The following is a 20,578-nucleotide window of genomic DNA, read 5'->3' on the forward strand; positions in this document are numbered from 1 at the left end:
AATTATAATGTATAAGAGCATTTTCATTCATTCTTCTAAAAAATATGTGAGTATGTTATCTACATCTTATAGAGAAGTTATGAATCAAGGGTGAAAACGGTTCGCTTCAGTTCGGTTATTGGGTGAAACCTAAATCGAAACCGAAGCCATCGGTTGTTTTAGAATACCAATCGATCGGTTTTCGGTTATTTCCGGGTTTTTTTATTATGAGTAGACGTTACAAAAAATAAAGAATTCAAAATAATAGAGGAACTCATATATATTGAATTTTAAATACAAAAATAGACACGTATTACGTGGAACCAAACAAATACAATTTTGTTTGAGTACTAGAACTAAAAAATTAACAAAATTTTTAATTAAAAAAAACACTAAAAGTTTGGCCCGAATCTTCATTCATTATCTTATTTATTTTCAAAGTTTAGACCAAATCTTTATAATCTTTATCACCGTCAATGATAGATTCATTTGGTGTTTTGTTTCCGATCATAACATCTTAAAAAAACACGTAGAAAACATAGGTTCGATTAATCGGTTCGATTAAGTTTTTTTCGGTTTTTTAAAATGGATAACCGAACATAAACCTAAAAATCGGATTTTTGAAAAACTAAAAAATTAACCTTCAGCTAATGCATCATAAGTGAAACACCCCCTAAATAGGTATTGTGTGTTAAGGTTTGATTGCATCACTTAGAATTTTGAGAGATCAAATCCCAAGTTTCAAAACACTCCAAAATGACACAATCTCCATGGTGTTTAGGTTTATAGGTTCTTTTTCAAGTTTAATTATAAATTCAGTTGTATTTTTTTAATACTTTATTTGTTATGACTAAAGTTATGATTTTTATGTAGTTATTCAATTATATAAACATTCCTTGAAGCTTAACAATGCATTGATTTGTTTCTTTCTTGCATATTTTTACATTATACTTTTAAAAGAAAACCTATTAGTCCATTACTGATATCACCCTGCTTCTCCAACAGCAATAATACACATCCAATGATCCAAACACCCCCTCATTTCAGATTCTCACAAACTACAATCAAACTTTTAAACGATGCAATAACAACCATCAAATCTCCGGTCCTTTTCCCCAAATATATACCCATCGGATTTAAACCCACGCATCTAACCACCAAATAGGGTCACAATATTGGACTAAAAAAAACTGCCAATTAACCTGAAGAAGACGCCTACGTGCCCAAATATTCCAAGTGTCAAGTTCTCATTTGTTTAATTGGTCAATGTGACAATGTTTAAGAGTAACAAACCAAAAGTCATACACACTCATATTAAAGGGAATGTGGGGAAAATAAGGGCGCACATCGAAGTGGTAACGGGCAATCTTGTCAAGATGATGCAGGCAGTTTAGTTTGGTTTGCAATAAATAGAATAAGTTGACTTGACTTACAAGAGTCAAACGTGCAAAAAAAACCATGAAGCTAAACGATTTGCTAATAAAATTAACTAAAACGTGGAAGCTAGATATGCGATCCAATCATCCAAATAAGCCAAATGTAAATTTGCAACTAAATGACTTTCGATTTCTTGATAAACAAAGTCTTAAAACAAACATGTTACCGTAAAGTTGCCAACGCGATAAACTTCTAAGCGCAAGGACAAAGCCTCCTTGTATGCTGATGGGACCCATCACACGAAAGCATCGACGGTCTTCGCGTATACAAACACGCACCCGGGTTCAAACTTCTAGGCGCATCATCCGCCACCTCAGCAGGCTGGTCAGCACCAATGCTCGCGAGACATGATCCTCTACACTTCATATACTTTTGCATAATTCCACACTCGTTGATAAACACAAACTTACTCGCCACACACGACTGCCCGACCGATTTACAAACAGAATCGCACGACTCCCCTTGTTTACCAACCATAACATTAATACCAATTAACCGAACTTCCATTTGCGTATCACTAACTCCAACCGAACTGTTCGATGGCGGCGCAAAACAATGATGATACGCACTCAAATACGCGTTCTCATGAACCACACTCTCGGAATTATGCCGGCATCTTCCGGCACAGTAATCAAACAAACTCAAATAAGTCCCGGACGTTACCGGCTTAGCTATCTTCACCTTCAATGCATGATTTACATGCGTCCGTTCCGGATTCAAGCAGCACGAAACACAATACTCGTACGAATTGCAACACTGCGAAACAAGATTACAACCTTGACAGCTGTACTGGTCTCGTTTTACACGACAGCAGTGTGATTTGGGATCGAGTGATAAGGCATCACATACGTAACCGGTGTAATCGGTTATTAAATATCTTCCTTGAACCGTGGTTCTGCAGATTTGTGTTTCTTGAAAACCGATTTCTTTTCTAATGGCAGATGTTGTTGATGTTGAAATCAAGATCAGTAACAATATTAAGTTGAAATCCATGTAATGATATCAAACGCGATTCGTATCCATAAAGTTCCAGTTTATCATTTCAAGCTACGTCCAGCTGCAACTATGACATGATTTAATAATAAATATTAAGTAGAATCACAAGGTTGCATAATTATAAGTAGGGGTATGCAAGAAACCGAAAAAACCGAACCGAAACGAAAATTGGCAGTTCGGTTTTATGTTTTTGAAAAAACCGAACTAATGGTTCAGTTTTGGTTTTGCATGTTATAAAAACCAAAAAAACCGAACCGAATTCCCAAATGATTTTTTTATTTATTATTTTAAGTAATTTATAAGAATTAAATAAATATGTAACTCATATATTTTAGTTAACAATTAACAAAAGTATTTATACCTAAATTCATTATATTCGTCCAACTTTTTTTATTTTGGCCTAACATTTTCAAGCTCAAATAGCAAAAACTAAAAACCAAAAAAACCGAACCTAAAGTAAAACGAAAACCGAAAACACCGAAAGGTTTCAAAAAATACAAAAATTGAAGTTTGGTTTTAACCCAAAACCGCACCGAACCGCACAACGCACACCCGTTACTAGAGGTGCACAAATCGGTTTAAAATTCAAAACATGTTTGGGTTGAAACCGGTTCGGGTTGGTAAATAAAAGTCAATACTGGTTTATGATCGGTTTCGGTTCGGGTTGAAACCGGTTTCATGAACAGTGACGATCGGTTTTTGATCGGTTTCGGTTCGGGTTTTGGCCAGTTTTTGCCCGGTTTAGACCTGTTTCGGTTCGGTTAACCGGTTTGGAACCGGTTTCGGTGGAGAAAATTACAAACCGGTTCCAAACCTACGGTTTCAATCGCTTCCAAACCGATTTCTACGTAATCGGTTTCAAACCGGTTCGGTTTGGTTTTCGGGTCGGTTCGGTTAACCTGTATATTTGCCCACCTCTGCCCCCTTACTATAAGTAGTAATGGGTAGTCGCTAGTCGGGCAGTGGGGGTGGGGACAACCAATCAATTGGGCATTAATCGGGATTAATAAAAAAAATCATAAATTGTAACGCTAATTAATACAAGAATTAGGAGATTACCTGGAGGATTAAAGAACCCTAATTGATTAATCTTGAGAATGATGGGATTAACAGATCTTGATCAATAACAAATACACAGGGTTTTAATATGCGGAAAGCAAGATATTTGGGGGTTGCAAGTATGTATTGATTATGGATTGAATCTTGAAGTGTGTATCAGAAACAGAACACAATAACTGAGGGGTTATGTTCCAATCTGTTTTATTTTGAGGGTTAAGGAACAATATTTTAAGTTTGTAGACGAGTCAAACTGAACTTTATGCGTTTTGAGCTTTATGCGTAAACTTTTTGTTAAGCTTGAGTTTGACTCGGGCTATAGTCATTTCTTATTTATAAATTATTTTACTTGATATTTATATTATTTTTGTATATATTTTAATTATAGTTTATTATAATTAAAACAATAAATTTATTTAATATTTTTTATCAAACTTTTATATTTAATAACAGTTACTATAAATAAATATAATAATGGTATTAAATAAAAATAATATAAATATGAGGCTAGTTTAGATTCGTGAGCCGGCTCGAGTTTGAAAATTGAAGCTCAGGCTAGGGCTCGTTATTAAACAAGTTCTTTTTAGGCTCGAGCAGTCGATCTCGTCTAAGCTCGGATTCTAACTTTTAGCAAGTTAATATCGAATAACTCACGAATGGCATGGCTCATTTGCACACCCAGTTCTATTGGTAATTTGTTAATGTTTTTTTTTTGTTTTTTATCATTTAATTGATATGTTTAAACAAATAAGGTTGTAGCATGTACAAGGCATTAAAAAGTTTTACAAAACAGCTTTTATCAAGTTCGAGTGTATGAGAAATTGAGAATGAGACAAGTCAAGTTTTGATGTAAAAAATCAGGAGTAAATTCAAATGATGGTTATAAATTAGGTAATCAGTAAAATTTGGTTATGTTGATTTTGTAAACGTATAGTTTTATAGTTTGATTGCACAATGAATGGTAAGTGTTACCGTATACATTAGGCATTAAAACTTGATTTTAATTATCAAATCTTTAATTTTGCTATTATATGTATCTAACCTTTTATAACTTGCAAATTGATGATGTGACACTTATTGAAAGGCTTTTTATGTTTAAACTACTAGAGATTTGTTTTTCTATATTTTTAACATAAATACTCATATTAGACAGATCATAGTATATTTTGGGAATCATGTATGATGTATTCGAAGCGAGTATCATAAATATGCTTCAACCCAAAATGATACAAAAATATTGTACATTTTCGTAACCAAGAGACGGGGATTGTTCATGGTGGACTTCAAAGTTTTAACGCTTTAACATCCGAATAGAGCTTCTACGCGTAAAAATGTAAAATAACAATGTGTTGAAATAATAGCAACTGAAGCAACAATACTATCAATATAACTGTGAGAATTTAATTCAAAATTATAACGAATACAACAAATGAAGAAAACCGACACTAGTATGAAGTTTGTCCTTGTCGACTCGCACCTCCAAGTAGTCGGCTCACTAACAAGTACAACAACAAAAAAAATGGAAAATTATGGCTTATAAATCTGATCCCAGTTTGGTACCGCAGATTCTGAACTAAAGCTGAGATTTTTGGTCGTTCGGTTCGGTTTCACATGACCCGAGCCTCCTTTTAAGCTCGGTGACCTTTGAGAAAGCCCTGCACGTGCATTAGCATTCCAAATCCGACTACCACTAGCATCACTATTAATAGACGATATAGGAGACAACAACTTATGCTTATATGGAGAGTTGCTAGCAGACCAAGTGTGAACACTTATTGGTCTTAACCGTGGTGAGCTCAATGATCTGGCTCGAGCTCGTGCAGACTCGGTTGCAGCCATGTAAGTGGGAAACATGGGTGAACCTGAACCCAAATGCTCTTCTCCAATGGAACGTTGTTTTCTGTGACGGGTGGTTTTTGGATGATAGTTTGGAGGGTCGGTTAACTTGAGATTTCTTAGTTTGACTTTTTGACTTTCGAAGTCTTCTTTTTTCGCTATATTTTGAAGATCTTCTCTTTTGGCTAACTGCGTGTCCACCCAATGTTCTAACCAGTATCTCCATTTCATGTTTACTTTGCTTTGTTCGGATTCTGATGACATCTGAGAAAAATAAACAAGAATTAGAAAAATCATATTTAAAGTTTGACTTTTGGGGTCAAACTGATTCATCATTTATAAAACGGTTTTCATTCCGATTATAACGAGCTTTTGTTAACATAAACAATCTTTCGTAATCTTCAACGTCACCACGAATCTTCATAACACATTTCCAAATCAATAAAAAACCAATAGTTAAATTTAAAATGTGTTTTAACTCAAAAGTCAAACTTTAAAGTTTAAATCATAAACACAAATTATACACTTACTCTGTGGCTAAATGCATACTCTTTAATCCGTTCTCTCTTCAAAGCCGCTTCTCTTTTACTGCACAACATAGCTTCCTCCTCTTCCCTTGTTAAAATACTACCATCCCACCGCCTCTGACTATTCATATCGATCTATACATTCTTACACATTTATTGATTGCTAATAACTACAAATTACAATAACATAATAACTAAAAATTTAACTGTTCAAGCGGAAACCAACCAACCTTTATATCTTTTCCTCTAATTTCTTGATAATTATTATGGAAACTGCAGTCTGCAACCTGAACTCTCTTAGCACATGCTTGTGACTGAATACTTACAACCGATTGTAACCGCATTAGAGTCGTGACTGCCTGTTGTCTAACTAAGTGTCCACGAATGATAGCTTGTAGCTTCACTAGTCCCTTTAATGCCCTTAAAGCCTTTCTTGCCTACAACATCAGTCATGAACTCAGAAGGCGTGTCAAATGTGTCGGGTTGGCGAGTGGAAATGTTGAACCCGGACACAACCCGTATTTTTATTTGTGTCAAAATGTCAACCTGAACACACTTTAAGTCGTGTAACCCGAACACGACACATTTATTAAACGTATCAAACGGGTGGTAACAATCAATTCGTAAACGTTTTAATCAAGCTGGTTGGTAGTAAAGTAAACTGGGTTAAACGGATTAATGGGTCGATTTGTTTAACTAAAAACGATGGCGAGTCGACCTGTTTAACTAAACGCGTTAAACAAGTCAACTTTAACACGACCTATTTAATTAAACAAGTCAACCCGAATCAGACCCATCTTTTAAATGGCTTAGAATGTTAGATATGCCCACACAAAACCTTACTATTTTCGTGTCATGTTGGAAATTGTCACCCCTAGACAAGAACTTTTGACTTTCAAGTCAAACTTTTAAATTTAAAATTTCCAATTCTGTATTCATTTCCTCATAGATCTTTGCCAAATTTGTTTCTAAAGTAGCACCAAATCCTACTTATTGTAACTAGCTTTTGAATTCTGTATAAACTAGTATAAATTTGTAACATTTTAAATCTTGAAAGTTAGTGATTTGACCTTAAAAAGTCAAACAAGTGTTTAAAATGAATAAAAACACCACAACTTCTTACAAGAAATCCCCTAAAAGCAGTTTGAATCTTGACAGCTGCACCATTTTCCTTAACACCAATCTCACAACTTAAAACTTGTTTGTTTTCATCAGTTTCTTGAGCCACAAGAATCTCATCTGGTCTCTGTATAGCCACTGACTGTGAAGTCAACCTCTTCAGTTTCTGCCTCCCAAACAACCATATTCTCTTCTTCTCCTAACAGTACAACAAGATCAGCATAATGTACAAGTGGTTTCAAGATTATGAATAATAATATTATATTATACCTTTGCTTTGTTTTGACATGTTTCTGAGATGAAGAACCTCTTGATGAAACTGAACCATCTTTTTTTTCCCATTATAATTATTATTAAATATTATAAGATGCAGATGAAGAATGTTTAGTAGGGTTGTTGGGATCTGGGTGTACTATTATTATTAATTCAGATGCAGCATTGGACTTCACTAAAGTGAAGTGAAATGAAGTGGATAGATGAAGAGAATGTTTGCCGGAAACCCATGTTGCAAACTCATGTTTTGTTTTATTTATTATATTCTTTCGACTTGGCTGTTAGAAACCCGGGTTGGGTCGGGTAATGGTTATATGGTTCGGGTCAAATAGTCATGTGAAATTGAAAATAAGTTATGCTAACAATGTTGTTGAACCAAAGCTTCTTTCTTTGGATTTTTTTAAACTGTTTGATTTCAGTTTTTTTTGTTTCGGTTTTTGTTTTGATTTCGGTTTTTTTCAATTTGAGCTTGAAAAGTTTAGATGTAAAATTATTTTTGGCAAAAATAATGAATTATGTATAAATAATTTTATTAATTGTTAATTAATATATTATTATACATTTTGCCAAAATTATTTGAGTTACATATTTATAAAGTTGTTATAAATTATTTAAAATAAAAAATATAAAAATAAAAATTTAGGGATTCGGTTATGTTCGGTTTTTATTACATGCAAAACCAAAACCGAATCGTTAGTTTGTTTTTTACAAAAATATAAAACCAAATCGTCGGTTTTTGTTTTGGTTTGGATTTTTTGGTTTTTTCGGTTTTGGATCGGTTTTTTCGGTTTTTTGCACACCCCTAGTATGGGTTGAGTTGTTAACGGTTGAATGTCTGCTCTTTTATTTAGTTTATGGTTAAAACGAGAAACAAAAAAAATAATAAAAGGTCTGATTGGATCTTTTGGACTAAGTTTGGTTGAACTGAAGTCGGTTGGCTCCTTGGTTTATAGATGTGCAAATGGGACGATAATAAGTTACACTTTGTTTTTGAGTCACATTTAAACGAGGAATAGAAAGGAAATGGGAGGAACTGAGTTTCAAAAGTTATAAATGTTATTTCATTTCAAAGTGTCAAATTTGAAATCTTTGTAAGAACTATGAACTATAAGAATAATGCTAACTTATCAGTCATCACAAGTGTAAATATTTGCATTTGAGGTAATCTTTATTTCATAGTTGTCCATAAATACCTATGTATTTGTATGCTTATTTTATTTTTATTTTTTTGAAATGGCGAATTTCACAATTAAGTTGAGCGCAACTCCTAAGTCGGAAGCCTCAACTGCCCACTCGGGCCAAGACTATGTTGTCTTAACCGGGCTCACGTTTGGCATCCGAGTTTGGCTAGACGTTTCCCGAAAAAATTTCCAGCCACATGCCACTTAACAGATGCTGTACCCTCCACGCTTGGCTTATTAATATTCTTTTTTTTTCTATTCATTAAATCTTAGTCTATTATTATTATTTTACTATTTTTTAATCATTAAATTACACTATATATTAAAGCAAACGATTTGCTACAGTAAAGTATATGTTTTTGCAATTTTAGTCCTTTCATATTTAAATTGTTAAAAGTTAGCCCTTTAAAGTTTAAACTATTTTAATACAATCCTTAGCATATTATTTTTTTAAATCTTGCTTACTTTGCAGTTTAACGCCTTAAAATTTTTTATTATTTTAATTTGTGTCATAACATATGTTTTTCTTTTTATTATTATTATTATTTATATATTTAAGTTATTGATACTTTTGATGATTAACATAGAAATTCTTTCAATTTTTTATATGTTGTGACAACATTTTTATGTTTTTATTTATGTCACATTGTTAAAACGAAGGTGTAGTTGTAATAAAGTATATAAGTTTCGTTGAAAACGAAGTTGATTCACAATAAGTATCTATTTTCTATCGTAAGCTATATTTATAGTTTCAGTCGATCATCAAAATTTTAAAGAGTCGAGCCGACACCGACCAAGTTCTTTTGATATTTATATACACTTTTTTTCGTTTAGTCGAAGTGATAGTCGTTATGATATATTTGTATATCCACGCTTAAATTATGGGCCCGTTACCAAGTTTCCCGCGCAACGCGCGTGAGTGACTTACTAGTATATATTAAAGGAGAAGTGCTGCTACAGCAATTACTATGAATATTTTTGTAATTTAACTTTAGTAACAAGGACAATTTCGTAATTTCAGTTGAATGAAAAGTAACCAGCATCGATTGTTACAACGAATTTCTTTTGTTTGCACTTTAGCCCCCAGAGTTTGAATGCTTTTCCATTTGTTCATAATATTTTCCAAAATTTGTTTACTTTGTATATTAGTTTCTATAATTTTTATTGTTTTCATTTGTCCGCTACACATCCACGCCATGCCCCTAAAACGGACTTGAATTTGCCGTAAAGTGTATAAGCTTTATTAAAAACAAAGTTGTATACACAATAGAACATCTTTTTTTTATTGTAAGCTATATAACGAGTGTTGGTACCGTCTTGGTATCTAAATGAGTCGAACTAATATCGACCAAGTTCTTTTAATATTTAGATAAACAAAACTTTTGTGTCGAAGTGATAGGGGTTCGATGTGTTGGTATCGCCTTGGTATTTTAATGATCCAAACCTCTACCGACCAAGTTCTTTTAATATTTAGATAAAAAAAACTTTGGTGTCGAAGTGATAGTGATTCGATGTGTTTGTATACCGAGAACAAAGTTCGTTTATTTAGATATTTTTTTTTCGAAGTGATGGTCACTACGATGTGTTTGTATATTGATGTTTTAATGTTTGCGTTTGTTGCTGAGTGTCCCGCGCAACGCGCGAGGAACACCACTAGTTATATATCAAGTTGTCCAATTTTTTAGACCCGTTTGATTTTAAAAACATTGATTGCATCTCATAACTAGCTACATTTCTACACACACATTTATACCTATTTTTATTTTATTTTTACACGCTTAACGTATAGTGCATAAAAAATGCAACATGTGCGTTCCATAGATTTCAAATTCAAGTCATGTGACGATATCTAACAATAATCGACGATCATGTAAGGTTGTGGTGTACATGTGCTCATGTATAAGCCCGATGACGGTGACGGTTGACGATGACGGGTTAGAAGTGACTTGAAATCGTACCCATAATAGGAACGGTTAATGGGACCGAATAGAGGAAAATGAAACATATAACGTTTGTATTGAAAAGATGTACACATGGGTTTGGGAGACAAAAAGCTGAAATAGCTAAAGGAATAATGGTGGTGGATGTCAGTGAATTATAGTTTCTTTTCATGGGCCCATTACATGTTCATATGTTTTCATCAACACATTTATGTAACTAGTGGTGATGTTTTTATTAGCTTTTTAAAGTAAAAATAAAGTTCAAAAGACATTATTGTCTATGCTTATGCTTGTAGATAAAATTTATGAATAGATGGATTTGATACATCATCATAAATTCTTTTAAAGAACAACAAATTTCCTATTTTTATTCATAGTTCTAGCAAAACGATAAAAAGTTAAAAACCACCAACACAAATATCAAAAAACAAACCGGCCACCCAACCATCCAAACAACACAAACGACTACTACAATTGAAAGCTACGCCAATTTCCCACGAGAGCCCAATCCTTTCAGACCTATTTTTATTTTAAAAAAAAAACCGAGCACTTTTATCTCCTCTTACAAGTTGTTAATTTGGACTAGAACCCACTTTATGGAGCAAGGCATTTCGTACAATGTAATCAAGCATACCGCGTTGAACGCTTTGGCTTTATCTTTAGGAAACGAGACAACTTTATGTAGCTCAACTAAATCCCAAACACGAAAAGCATAAATAGGAAATACCTCACAAGCTCACCATTGAGTAAGTCAAATCCACACTATTTGAGCTAACCCACAAGAGATGAATATATGATCTACCGAGTCCCCTTCATTTCCAAAAAAAAAGGGACAAGCATAACTATCTTCGTAATTGGTAATATTCTTATATTGAGTGGCTAACACTGTTATTATTTCTTTATCTTCGTATTAAATATTGCATGCACCTTTAATATATTTTCATGCTTTTTAGACTTTTTTTTGGGTCGGGTTTAGATCGAGAAAGGAGAGAGGGTGCGAGTGGTCATCATAAGTCATAACTTGGTTAAAATTTGTTTTACAAGTTAGATTAGTTCTATTTCTATATATCATTGTCATGTACTTGTAATTGTATCACTCAATAAAATATAAATCTAGTTGTCGCTAGTGTATGTACCATGTAGGCCAGTTAAACCGAATCACGTTAAATCTTCGTGTTTATTTTATTTGCATTCTTATATGTATGTGTTCAGTTTGTGCGTGCATTTAATCCTTAACATTTATGCTTTTCTATACTTATTTTGTTTGCGTGGTGGTTAGTTATACTAAGGCAAAATCATATATTGTTTTTATTCTACCTCCTAAATCTTTTATGTATTTATATAGTCTACAAATAGTTTCTTTTAATAATATAGCTTTTTACTATTCAAAAGACATGGTGTGGTAGTAAGATGTCTCCCCTTTATTCAAGAAATGAAATGTTCAAACGTACATGGTACAGATATATGCATAGGAGTATTTACAAGTATGTTAACCCGCCGTTAATCTTTTTTTTAATACGTGGAACCCCTATAAGTTCATATTTAAAAAATGTTACTTTTACTTGTGTTTAAAATTTCATTGATGAGATTATAAATATGGATTCTTGACACGTGCGTGGAAACCCGTGAATCCTTAATACATGCGAGGAAAACTTGTGAATCCGACCACTAATAACTAAAGGATGAGTCGGATTTGGGTTATAATTTTACAATCGAGTATGGAAATGGATTATCCCATATTAACATATCTAATATCTTGAGCACCATTTTTGCGTCATAAGGTGATGAGTTTTAACATGTATTATGAGAAAAAAAATGGAACATAGTTATTTGGTCAAAGCCCTGAAGTTCCAAGACAGGAAATTCTAAAACTTAAATTCCAAATGTATAAATTTCATTATATGAAACAATTGACATGTCTAAAAATGGTAAAGCCATGAAGTTCCAAGACAATAAAACATATTCTTGTGGTGTAAACCAAAATCTTCTCACGCCTCTAGCACATATTGCATTGGTTCCTTAAAAATATTAATTCATCCGTTATCCTCATATTCAACAATTAGTATTGAATTCTTTGTAAATGATTAAAGGTCATAAAGTTGATGTTCACAAAAACCGATGATAAAGATAAAGTCTGTAACAAATTTTGAAGTTAATTGCTTTGGTTATAGCTACTTGTGGACAAAACATACAACATTTGTAGTACAAGCGGCCGTATGTTACACACTGAATTAAGGTTGTTCGAACCAAGAATTGTCTAAGCCTTCATGGGAAGTAACACGTTCACTTACATTTAGTTAGCGAAGAATTAGCATCCATACTAAAGGAACATACACAAAGACGACTATTAGTATAACTTTAGTATATAATGTAACCAATGCAATACCCGATCATATTATATTTGGGGACCTATACATAATACAAACATCACAAACTAGGACTAATATTGAGTTGGGGTGTTTTTTTTTCTTTGGGTTAAGTCTTATAATCCCTTAAGGAGACTATTTGTATCTATCACTCTAGGACGTTTGTTTAACAACTCTTATATATGTACATATACAAGATATACTTACATATATTGGTATCACGTATGTGGTCCCCGAGTTTCTAGCATGTTCGGCCCTCGGATTAAAAAAGCGTGAGCGAACAAAAGCGAAGAGGTCCTCAGCCGAGGTGAAAAGTGAAAAGCGCAAAAGCGAACGCCTTTTGAACACGACATTGTAACGACACGACATTCATATAGGCTAACCCACTACATCGTTGGAACAAGACCTTACTTCTCTCGCTTTTCATAGAGTAAATTGTTTCTCAACCCCTATATTTTTCTTTTTTCAACCCATGTGGTTTATGTTCCATAACCCCTAACGTCCATTGCAACCACCACCCACCTGCATTGCCACCGGCACACACAAAAACCCGGTCACCCTCCACCACCCTAGCTAAACCACTCTCTCATATACGAGAACCCATCACCACACCACCTCCATTCATCACACCACACCGTTTAGGGAAAGACGTTATGGGACATTCATTCAAAAGTTTCATGTAGTGTTGAAAGGGTAGAAGATATAAGCCACATGGACCAAAAATGCAATTTACTCGTTTCCATTTCTATCAATCAGTTTTACACCATCACTTGTTTTCTCTCTTATTTCTCATCATAAAACTAATAATCTTCTTGAAAAACCACAAACTATTTTTATAAACATTTAAGACAATAAAGTTTTATAATCTCACCTTCAAGGAAACACTACCTCACAAATATTACAATGATACTAAGAAATCACAAGTATATTCCTACCTCATGTGCTAATTATTGAAGGAAGTGGGAACATGGGAGCCCAATATACACATAATACATATGATAGGGAATAAGAGTGTAAGAAAAACAACAATACAATACAAGAGTGTAATCAATAATACATAAGAGATCGCGACTTGACCGGGTGATTGACAGTAACTTAGTTCAAAAGTCGATCATTAACATTAAGGTTGGGTGTTATGGGCTAACTATAAGACGTTATTGGTGTCACATAGACTTGATAATTAACGCCTCAAACACCAGGCCGCAAGCATCAAAGGGAGCGAGAAAGGGGAGGGGTGGTATCCCCTTAACACCTCTCATTTTCACTTTTTGGGTTGCGTGGTCTTGTGCCAACCAATCATCATTTTTTTTATTTTGTTTTTTTAATTATTTTATTCAATTCTAGTTCGCCCACAACATGATAGTTAAAGGGTGAGTTAGTTAGAACTTATTGTCTATATTACAGTGACGTGACAGGAAGTCAGGGCCGGCTCTAAGGGAGGGCCAGGTGGTCGATGGACCCCAGCCTGACACCCCGATAGGCCTGTATTTTTTTTAAAGAAATTTAATATATATATTTATGAAAAACAATATGTATATGTTTAAACTTAATTACACAACCACTAGTTTGGTTTAATGGTAAAAGGGTACGACTTTCAACCAAAATGCTGTCGGTTTTAACCTCATTTGAGACATTTTAGCTTTGTTTTTGTAAAATAAAAATGTTTTTTACACAACCAAATCATAAAACCCGAAAAATTAAAGTTCATTTAAAAATTAAATTGTTTAAACCCAACAAGATATCCCTTTTTATTAAGGCCTAAAAAAAATTTCGCCTTTGCCCAAAAACTTTTAACCGTTCTCGGAGCCGGGCCTGCAGGAAGTTATGCACTTCCTGTTAACAACACATAGCCTAATTAACTTACTTTAGACGGCAACATACGAAAACCGGACAGGAAGGTATTAACTTGAGCTGTGCAGTTTTAATATTTTCAAGATTTTAGCAGGGTTCAGTTTGGGCAAACTGGGCTTTGGGTACTATAGAGTTCAACAATAAATGGGTGCTCTTATAGAGTTCAACAATATAAATGGATATCACAGAACATGCATATAATATTCCAACTGAAGATGAGGATTATTTTAGTGAGAAAAAGAACCAAAACATCTTCAACAGCAGAATTAAACAAAACAATATGACAAATAAACCTTAAACAGTTATTATACCAGTTAAACACATGGTTCATAATTGTTAACACACATTTAATATATAGCTCCAAAATGAGTTTCATTAACTAGAAAAATAATAATAATTCATAAGATATGATAACAATACCTGAAATTAACCAACACAGCAGAATCACACACCAGCAACAGATGCAATATACTGAAAGCATGCCGGAGAGTAACTTGACTCCAGATCATATAGCTTACAGAGAGTGTTTGACGCGATATTGTATCGCACTATCATTCCACAGATTTCCATCACAAGAAACGAATCCACGTCTTTCTTCCCGATCATAATACATCGAACATGAATGGAACAAAACCAACTTCCAGGGAATTGCTTCATTAACCCATCAAGTTTAACATTGTATTTCATCGACCACCCGGAATCCCCTTTACTCATCTTGTGAATGATCATCTTTCCACAACTAATACGAAGAAGAAGCAAACAACCGCGGGACTCAAACAGCTTTTGATCACAAACCATCTCCCCATCATCAAGTGTTCCAGGTGTTTGTGTGCTTTTGATAACCTTATGCTCAAGACAAAACTTAACATGCAAAGCCTTGTTGATAGTATCTAGCCAATGAATGGCATCATTCCAATATATTCCATTGTTGAAACCTCGAAAACTTTGAAGGGTAAATCTACCGTTACAAACACTCCGCTCGCATGTTTTAGAAGAGTAAACATGTATTTCAATCAATGGATGAGAACCTTCATTAGTATGTATCACTCCAGCACACACTAGTTTGTAATGAGCTGATTTTGAAGGATCAAAAGCCATTCTCACACCACCCATAAAGCCGCATTGTGGAATCCGTTTAAACCGCTGAAGTGATGGATTGTACACATATAACTTATCATGCGACGAACGGCAAAGGAGCAAGCCGTTGCAAGACTGCAAAATCACAAGTTTACTTGAGTCAAAGTGGATAGTGAAGGTGGAGGGTGGTATAGATGAATTTATGGTATATAACTGCGCGAAATCGTATTCGAGGGTCTGCCGCGGGAGGATGAGACCAAAGGGGGAATGAGGCAGAGTGAAATTAGGGTTTGAGATGATAGGTAACCAGCGTTTGGATACATGTTTGAACACATGAAGTGAGACAACAGGTAATCTGAGTAAGATGTCGATCAACAGGTCGTCGTTGGATAGGACTGCATGTGTGGATGAAACCAGTTCAGATGAATCTTCGGCCATTGTTTTCATGGAAATGGTAAAACCCTTAAAATCCAAACCCTAATTAATATCAAATCAATATACAACAATCACATTTAAAGCCCAAAAGTTTCGAGACCGGCCCATTAAAAAGATATGCACCGTTGTAAAAATCATGACTAGGTGCCGATTAAAAAGATATGCACCGTTGTAAAAATCTGAGTAATCCCGTGTAGGTCCCCTAAAACCGAATTTCAACATCGAACGGACTTTGTATTTGATAAGAGATCGAGACGGGTGCGGAGAAATCAATCGATCGAACATATAATATTGAACGACTCCGTAATCGGTAACAAAAAATTCATAATATTAAACAAACCAATCCCACCCAAGGGGAGCTCCTCTTGGGTGGTTGATTACGTACCATAGAAAACACCCACAAACAAAGACAATACACATCTCTATTTATAGCAAAATAATGAAGTTTTAGAAGCTCTCTCCCATTGAAGCTAAACGTGTGCACCGAAGCTCTCATCTTGAATCCGGATTTCTTGAAAACTTGACCTTTGATTAAACTGTAGGTCTCGAAACCGAATCTGACAACGAACAGATTTTGTTCTTGATTAACGTTTGAGACGGGCGCTGTAACAACTCGAACTTTCCAACATGCTCGGGAAATTTTATTGCTTTTATCGAGTTAATTAAATTTTTATTATAGTATTTTTTAATTAATTTTATAATATAAATATAATTCTTTTATCTTGGCAAAACCATCCAAACCCAAACTTTAACCCCAACTGTTTCCATTCTCAAACCTTAGGGGCTAAGATGCAAAATTTAATATAACCCATTCAAAATATGGATAACCATGACCTAGACCAGAATCTGTATTCAATTTCGTGTACCTAGTTATCAATGTGTATATCTTGGACCACAATTTTCGTGTTATTATTGATAATTGATCATGTAATTATGTTATTAAGTTTGATTTCGGCCTAATCGACATCCTAAACATGTTAATAAAATCTGTATTCATCCATTCTTCCTTGAATACATAGCCGACAACCCAATGAACTTGTTGGAGAAGAAATCGTTGTATATAATCCAATTAACTCGGCAGACAAAATCACAAGACCCTAGCCATCCTTAAACCCTTTTTCAATTAGGTTATATTTACTGTTTGTTTGGATATTCATCACCTCCGTCGCCGGCCACTGTTCTGTCCAATTAATATACCATCAAACATCGTTTGAGGTAATTGTTCAGTGTTTTATGATTGTCATGATATCTTCGTTGAAAGTACTAATATCGATTATAACAACATCAATCGGATTAATCGATGTTGTTAGGGTTTGGTTTTATATTTTGTCTCTGGTCGTCCTGCTTATATTTGTATGTTCCTAAGATCTATTGCACGTCGCTGGTAGCCCGCTGGTAATCATTGGTTCATGGGGAGGCAGGTCATGTGTAACACCCCGGCTAAAGCGTAATATATACCCTGAAGATTACAAGATAACAAAAAAGTAAAAGTGACCAAGATGCAAGGGAAAAACTTTTGTTTAACATTTCCGGAAAGACCCCCTATTTGTTCGTTTACCAGGTTCAGCACGAAATCATAAATAAGCTCTACCAAGGATTGCCAAGCATTTGGTACTAAGTTTCCTCCTCCTATTATAGTAACAAAATGAATCAGAAGTAGGACCAAACTGAGAGTTAGTAGCATAAACAAAGATGAATTTGTGAATGATTTCAGCCCTTGGTGGTGAAAGTCTTAGAATGAATGTTGGCCTAGATAGAGGAATAAAAACTAGCTTGACCGGAAGGGAGAGGATAAGCGAATCAGTAAATGAAATGAAAGCTGGAGTCAGCAGTCAGTTGGAGAGCTAGGATGAAGAAGTAGGAAGGGGTATTCGAAAGGTTCGAGTGTGACGTACATATTTTTCAAAACACAGATGACACTATTAAGTGACAATATTATCATTAATTCATTTAAAGACATCAAGTACACAAGTTGTTGCAAATAAAGAAATGACAATGAAAATGAAACATTCAACTCTTATTTAAAAGTATCCTAGGTCTAGTGTGTTCATCTGTTTCATCCTCTACCAATTATACCTGTAACATATATATAAAATAATGTCAACTAACTTAATAGTTGGTGAATTCAAACAGTTTAAATACTATATAAAAACCATACAATTCCATGAAAACGTGTGAGAAGTAAATAAGTGTTCTTTACACTCAAATCAAATGTCCTGAGTGTAAAGAATAAATGAATGTCTTGTCCAGTTGGGATTGTACACCAACGTACTCAGATCGGGGCCCTTTTCCACTCGAAACACGTTCCTGAGTGCAAATGGTGGCGTATGATCATACTTATTGAATAAATCCATGCACGTAGTATTTGAGCAAGTGACAAGTAAACACACAAGTCCATGACGCGGATTGTAGTTTGTAATAAGAAACAATATGTAAATGGGTTTGAATACGATACATACGTTACCCCCAAAATATGTAAAAACGTTAAAAAAGGGGTGTGAGAAACTCACACTTGAAATTAAGAAATAACTTGAAAAAATAAGCGAAGATGCGTTAAAGGAACCGAAACGGTCGAACCTCACAAACTATATATAAAAGAAAGAAAGTACAAATGTAAACACTAACTAGCGGGATTATAGAAGTTCAATTGATTTAGTTTTATGTTAAAAATTATGAATTAATTTAGTATATTTTAGGGTATTTTATAATATAATATATATTTTAATCTTTAACGGTGAGTTAACGGTTTTATTGTTATAATTTTGTTATTAATTAACTATTAGCAATATAATATATATATATATATGAGATTACAATGTTTATAATATATTGGTTTTTAAACGGAAATAAACTTGAAAACGATTACGTTAACGTAATATATAATTGCCAATATGATTTCTAATACCATATTATTAACCGGGTTTCAAGACTTTAACGGAAAACTAAAGTTGGGTTTTAGAGAAAATTTGATAAAATAATTTTTTAACAGATTTTATTTAACTTTAACATATTTTAATTGATTTAATAATAATTTTAAATAAATTTATTGGTTTATATAATGAAAAGAAAAGGTTAAAAAAAGAAGCAAAAACCAGTCTGACCTGGGTTCGAACCTGGGTCCTTACGTCTACAGACACATGGCTTACCCACTGGACCAGTTTGTTTGTTTGTCTTTTCCTTGTTTGGGAAAGTCTGAAAAATACGCGAAGGAGGAGTTAAAGAAAAAAATGCAACTTGCGACGTTTGTCTTCTCGAGTGTCGGTTTGTGGTATAAAAGTTGACGTGGGAGGTGATGCCATGATTTTTTTAGCCGAAACTCATTAGCGTTAATGAAGGGGAAAGAAAGGAAGGGATATAATATATATTTTAATTTATGAAAATCGGTTGTAAATCATTATGCTTTTATATCTCATGATGAAATAAGATTTATTCTATTTCATTTAGGCAAAAGTTTTTAGCTAGCACTAATATTTGCGAATTTTATGAAATCTTTAACGAAAAAAAGTAATTTTTTTTCTTTTGGCCAACGACCTAGGAAAAAAATGATTGTCAAATTACCTGACTTGTTGAATGAAAAACAGTCTCAAAGAGCTTAAGACTTGTTTGAAACAAAATATATTATTTGAAGAAATATTTATAATATTAATAGCAGTGAAGATGGTACCAGTAATAATAATTTTAAGAGTAAAGTGTCATTTTCGTCCTTGTAGTTTGACAAATAATGCGAATTTAGTCCAAAAAGTTTAATTTTTGCATATGGACCCTCCATGTTTCTCAATTCTTGCCAATTACATCCAAATCATTAACCCCGTTAAATTAATCATTAAGTCAGGGGTAGACTGTCTTTTCACTCTTTCTTTATTATAATACGTATTTCAGTGAACTGCGGTTTTCGTCCTTGTGGTTTGTTCAAATCTGCATTTTTAGTCAAATAGTTTCAAGTTTGCAATTTTCTTCCTTAAGGTTTCATTTTATTTGCAATTAAATCTGAATTCCCTAATCTCATTAAGTCTGGTTGTTAAACCATCAGTATGCCCTTCACGTGACAGGCAGTTTTGGTCCTTCTTTTTTCCTTTTCCCCCAAATACACCCCAGCCCCTCACGTGTGGGGGCTTGCGAATAAAGATTGAGGTTTATTTGGGAAGAAAAACAACAAAACTAGTCGTCACGTGAGAGGCAAGCAAATGGGTTAACGACCATACTTAACAAGGTTAATAAATTCGGGTTTAATTGCAAGTGAAATGAAACTACAAGGACGAAAATTGCAAACTTGAAACTATTAGACTAAAATTGCATATTTGGACAACCCATAAGGGCGAAAATCGCAGTTCACTGAAGTGAGTATTATAATAAAGAAATAATGAAAAGACATGTCTACCCCTGACTTAACGATTAAATTTAACGGGGTTAGTGATTGGATGTAATTGGCAAGAACTAAGAAACGTGGAGGATACATACACAATAAATAAACTTTTTGGACTAAATTCGCATTATTTGACAAACCA

At 33.9% G+C, this 20,578-nt stretch overlaps 3 protein-coding genes across 4 annotated transcripts; all 3 read right to left on the bottom strand.

The window, feature by feature from the left end:
- Window positions 1-1,497: 1,497 nt before the first annotated feature.
- LOC143617248 (uncharacterized) lies at window positions 1,498-3,588 on the bottom strand. Of its 2 annotated transcripts, none has more exons than XM_077089867.1 (2): window positions 3,472-3,588; window positions 1,498-2,473 (listed from the first exon to the last, which is right to left on the bottom strand). In XM_077089867.1, exon 2 carries the CDS (start codon window positions 2,407-2,409, stop codon window positions 1,609-1,611), a length of 801 nt encoding a protein of 266 aa, XP_076945982.1. In that variant the 5' UTR covers window positions 2,410-2,473; window positions 3,472-3,588; the 3' UTR covers window positions 1,498-1,608. The 2 variants fall into 2 exon arrangements, with proteins under 2 accessions (XP_076945982.1, XP_076945983.1); XM_077089868.1 differs by having other exon boundaries at window positions 1,498-2,479; window positions 3,472-3,561.
- A 1,407-nt stretch (window positions 3,589-4,995) lies between these two features.
- On the bottom strand, window positions 4,996-7,438 carry LOC143617254 (protein IQ-DOMAIN 11-like). The gene is made up of 5 exons (XM_077089874.1): window positions 7,221-7,438; window positions 6,955-7,149; window positions 6,062-6,268; window positions 5,835-5,966; window positions 4,996-5,568 (listed from the first exon to the last, which is right to left on the bottom strand). Exons 1-5 carry the CDS (start codon window positions 7,290-7,292, stop codon window positions 4,996-4,998), a joined length of 1,179 nt encoding a protein of 392 aa, XP_076945989.1. The 5' UTR covers window positions 7,293-7,438.
- A 7,567-nt stretch (window positions 7,439-15,005) lies between these two features.
- LOC143617255 (F-box protein At5g07610-like) lies at window positions 15,006-16,085 on the bottom strand. Its single transcript, XM_077089875.1, has one exon. It carries the CDS (start codon window positions 16,083-16,085, stop codon window positions 15,006-15,008), a length of 1,080 nt encoding a protein of 359 aa, XP_076945990.1.
- Between the last annotated feature and the right edge of the window lie 4,493 nt (window positions 16,086-20,578).

The sequence above is a fragment of the Bidens hawaiensis genome, unplaced genomic scaffold, assembly GCF_021521415.1.
Source record: "Bidens hawaiensis isolate Kalapana, Puna unplaced genomic scaffold, B.hawaiensis_p1.1 tig00053294_1, whole genome shotgun sequence".
Taxonomy (NCBI): domain Eukaryota; kingdom Viridiplantae; phylum Streptophyta; class Magnoliopsida; order Asterales; family Asteraceae; genus Bidens; species Bidens hawaiensis.

Coding starts and splice junctions, on each gene's coding strand:
- LOC143617248 (XM_077089867.1), bottom strand. CDS start 2,409: ATGGATTTCAACTTAATATTGTTACTGATCTTGATTTCAACATCAACA.
- LOC143617254 (XM_077089874.1), bottom strand. CDS start 7,292: ATGGGAAAAAAAAGATGGTTCAGTTTCATCAAGAGGTTCTTCATCTCA. Junction 5,967..6,061: donor TTAGAGGAAAAGATATAAAG/GTTGGTTGGTTT, acceptor AAGAATGTATAG/ATCGATATGAATAGTCAGAG. Junction 5,569..5,834: donor AGTATGCATTTAGCCACAGA/GTAAGTGTATAA, acceptor TATTTTTCTCAG/ATGTCATCAGAATCCGAACA.
- LOC143617255 (XM_077089875.1), bottom strand. CDS start 16,085: ATGAAAACAATGGCCGAAGATTCATCTGAACTGGTTTCATCCACACAT.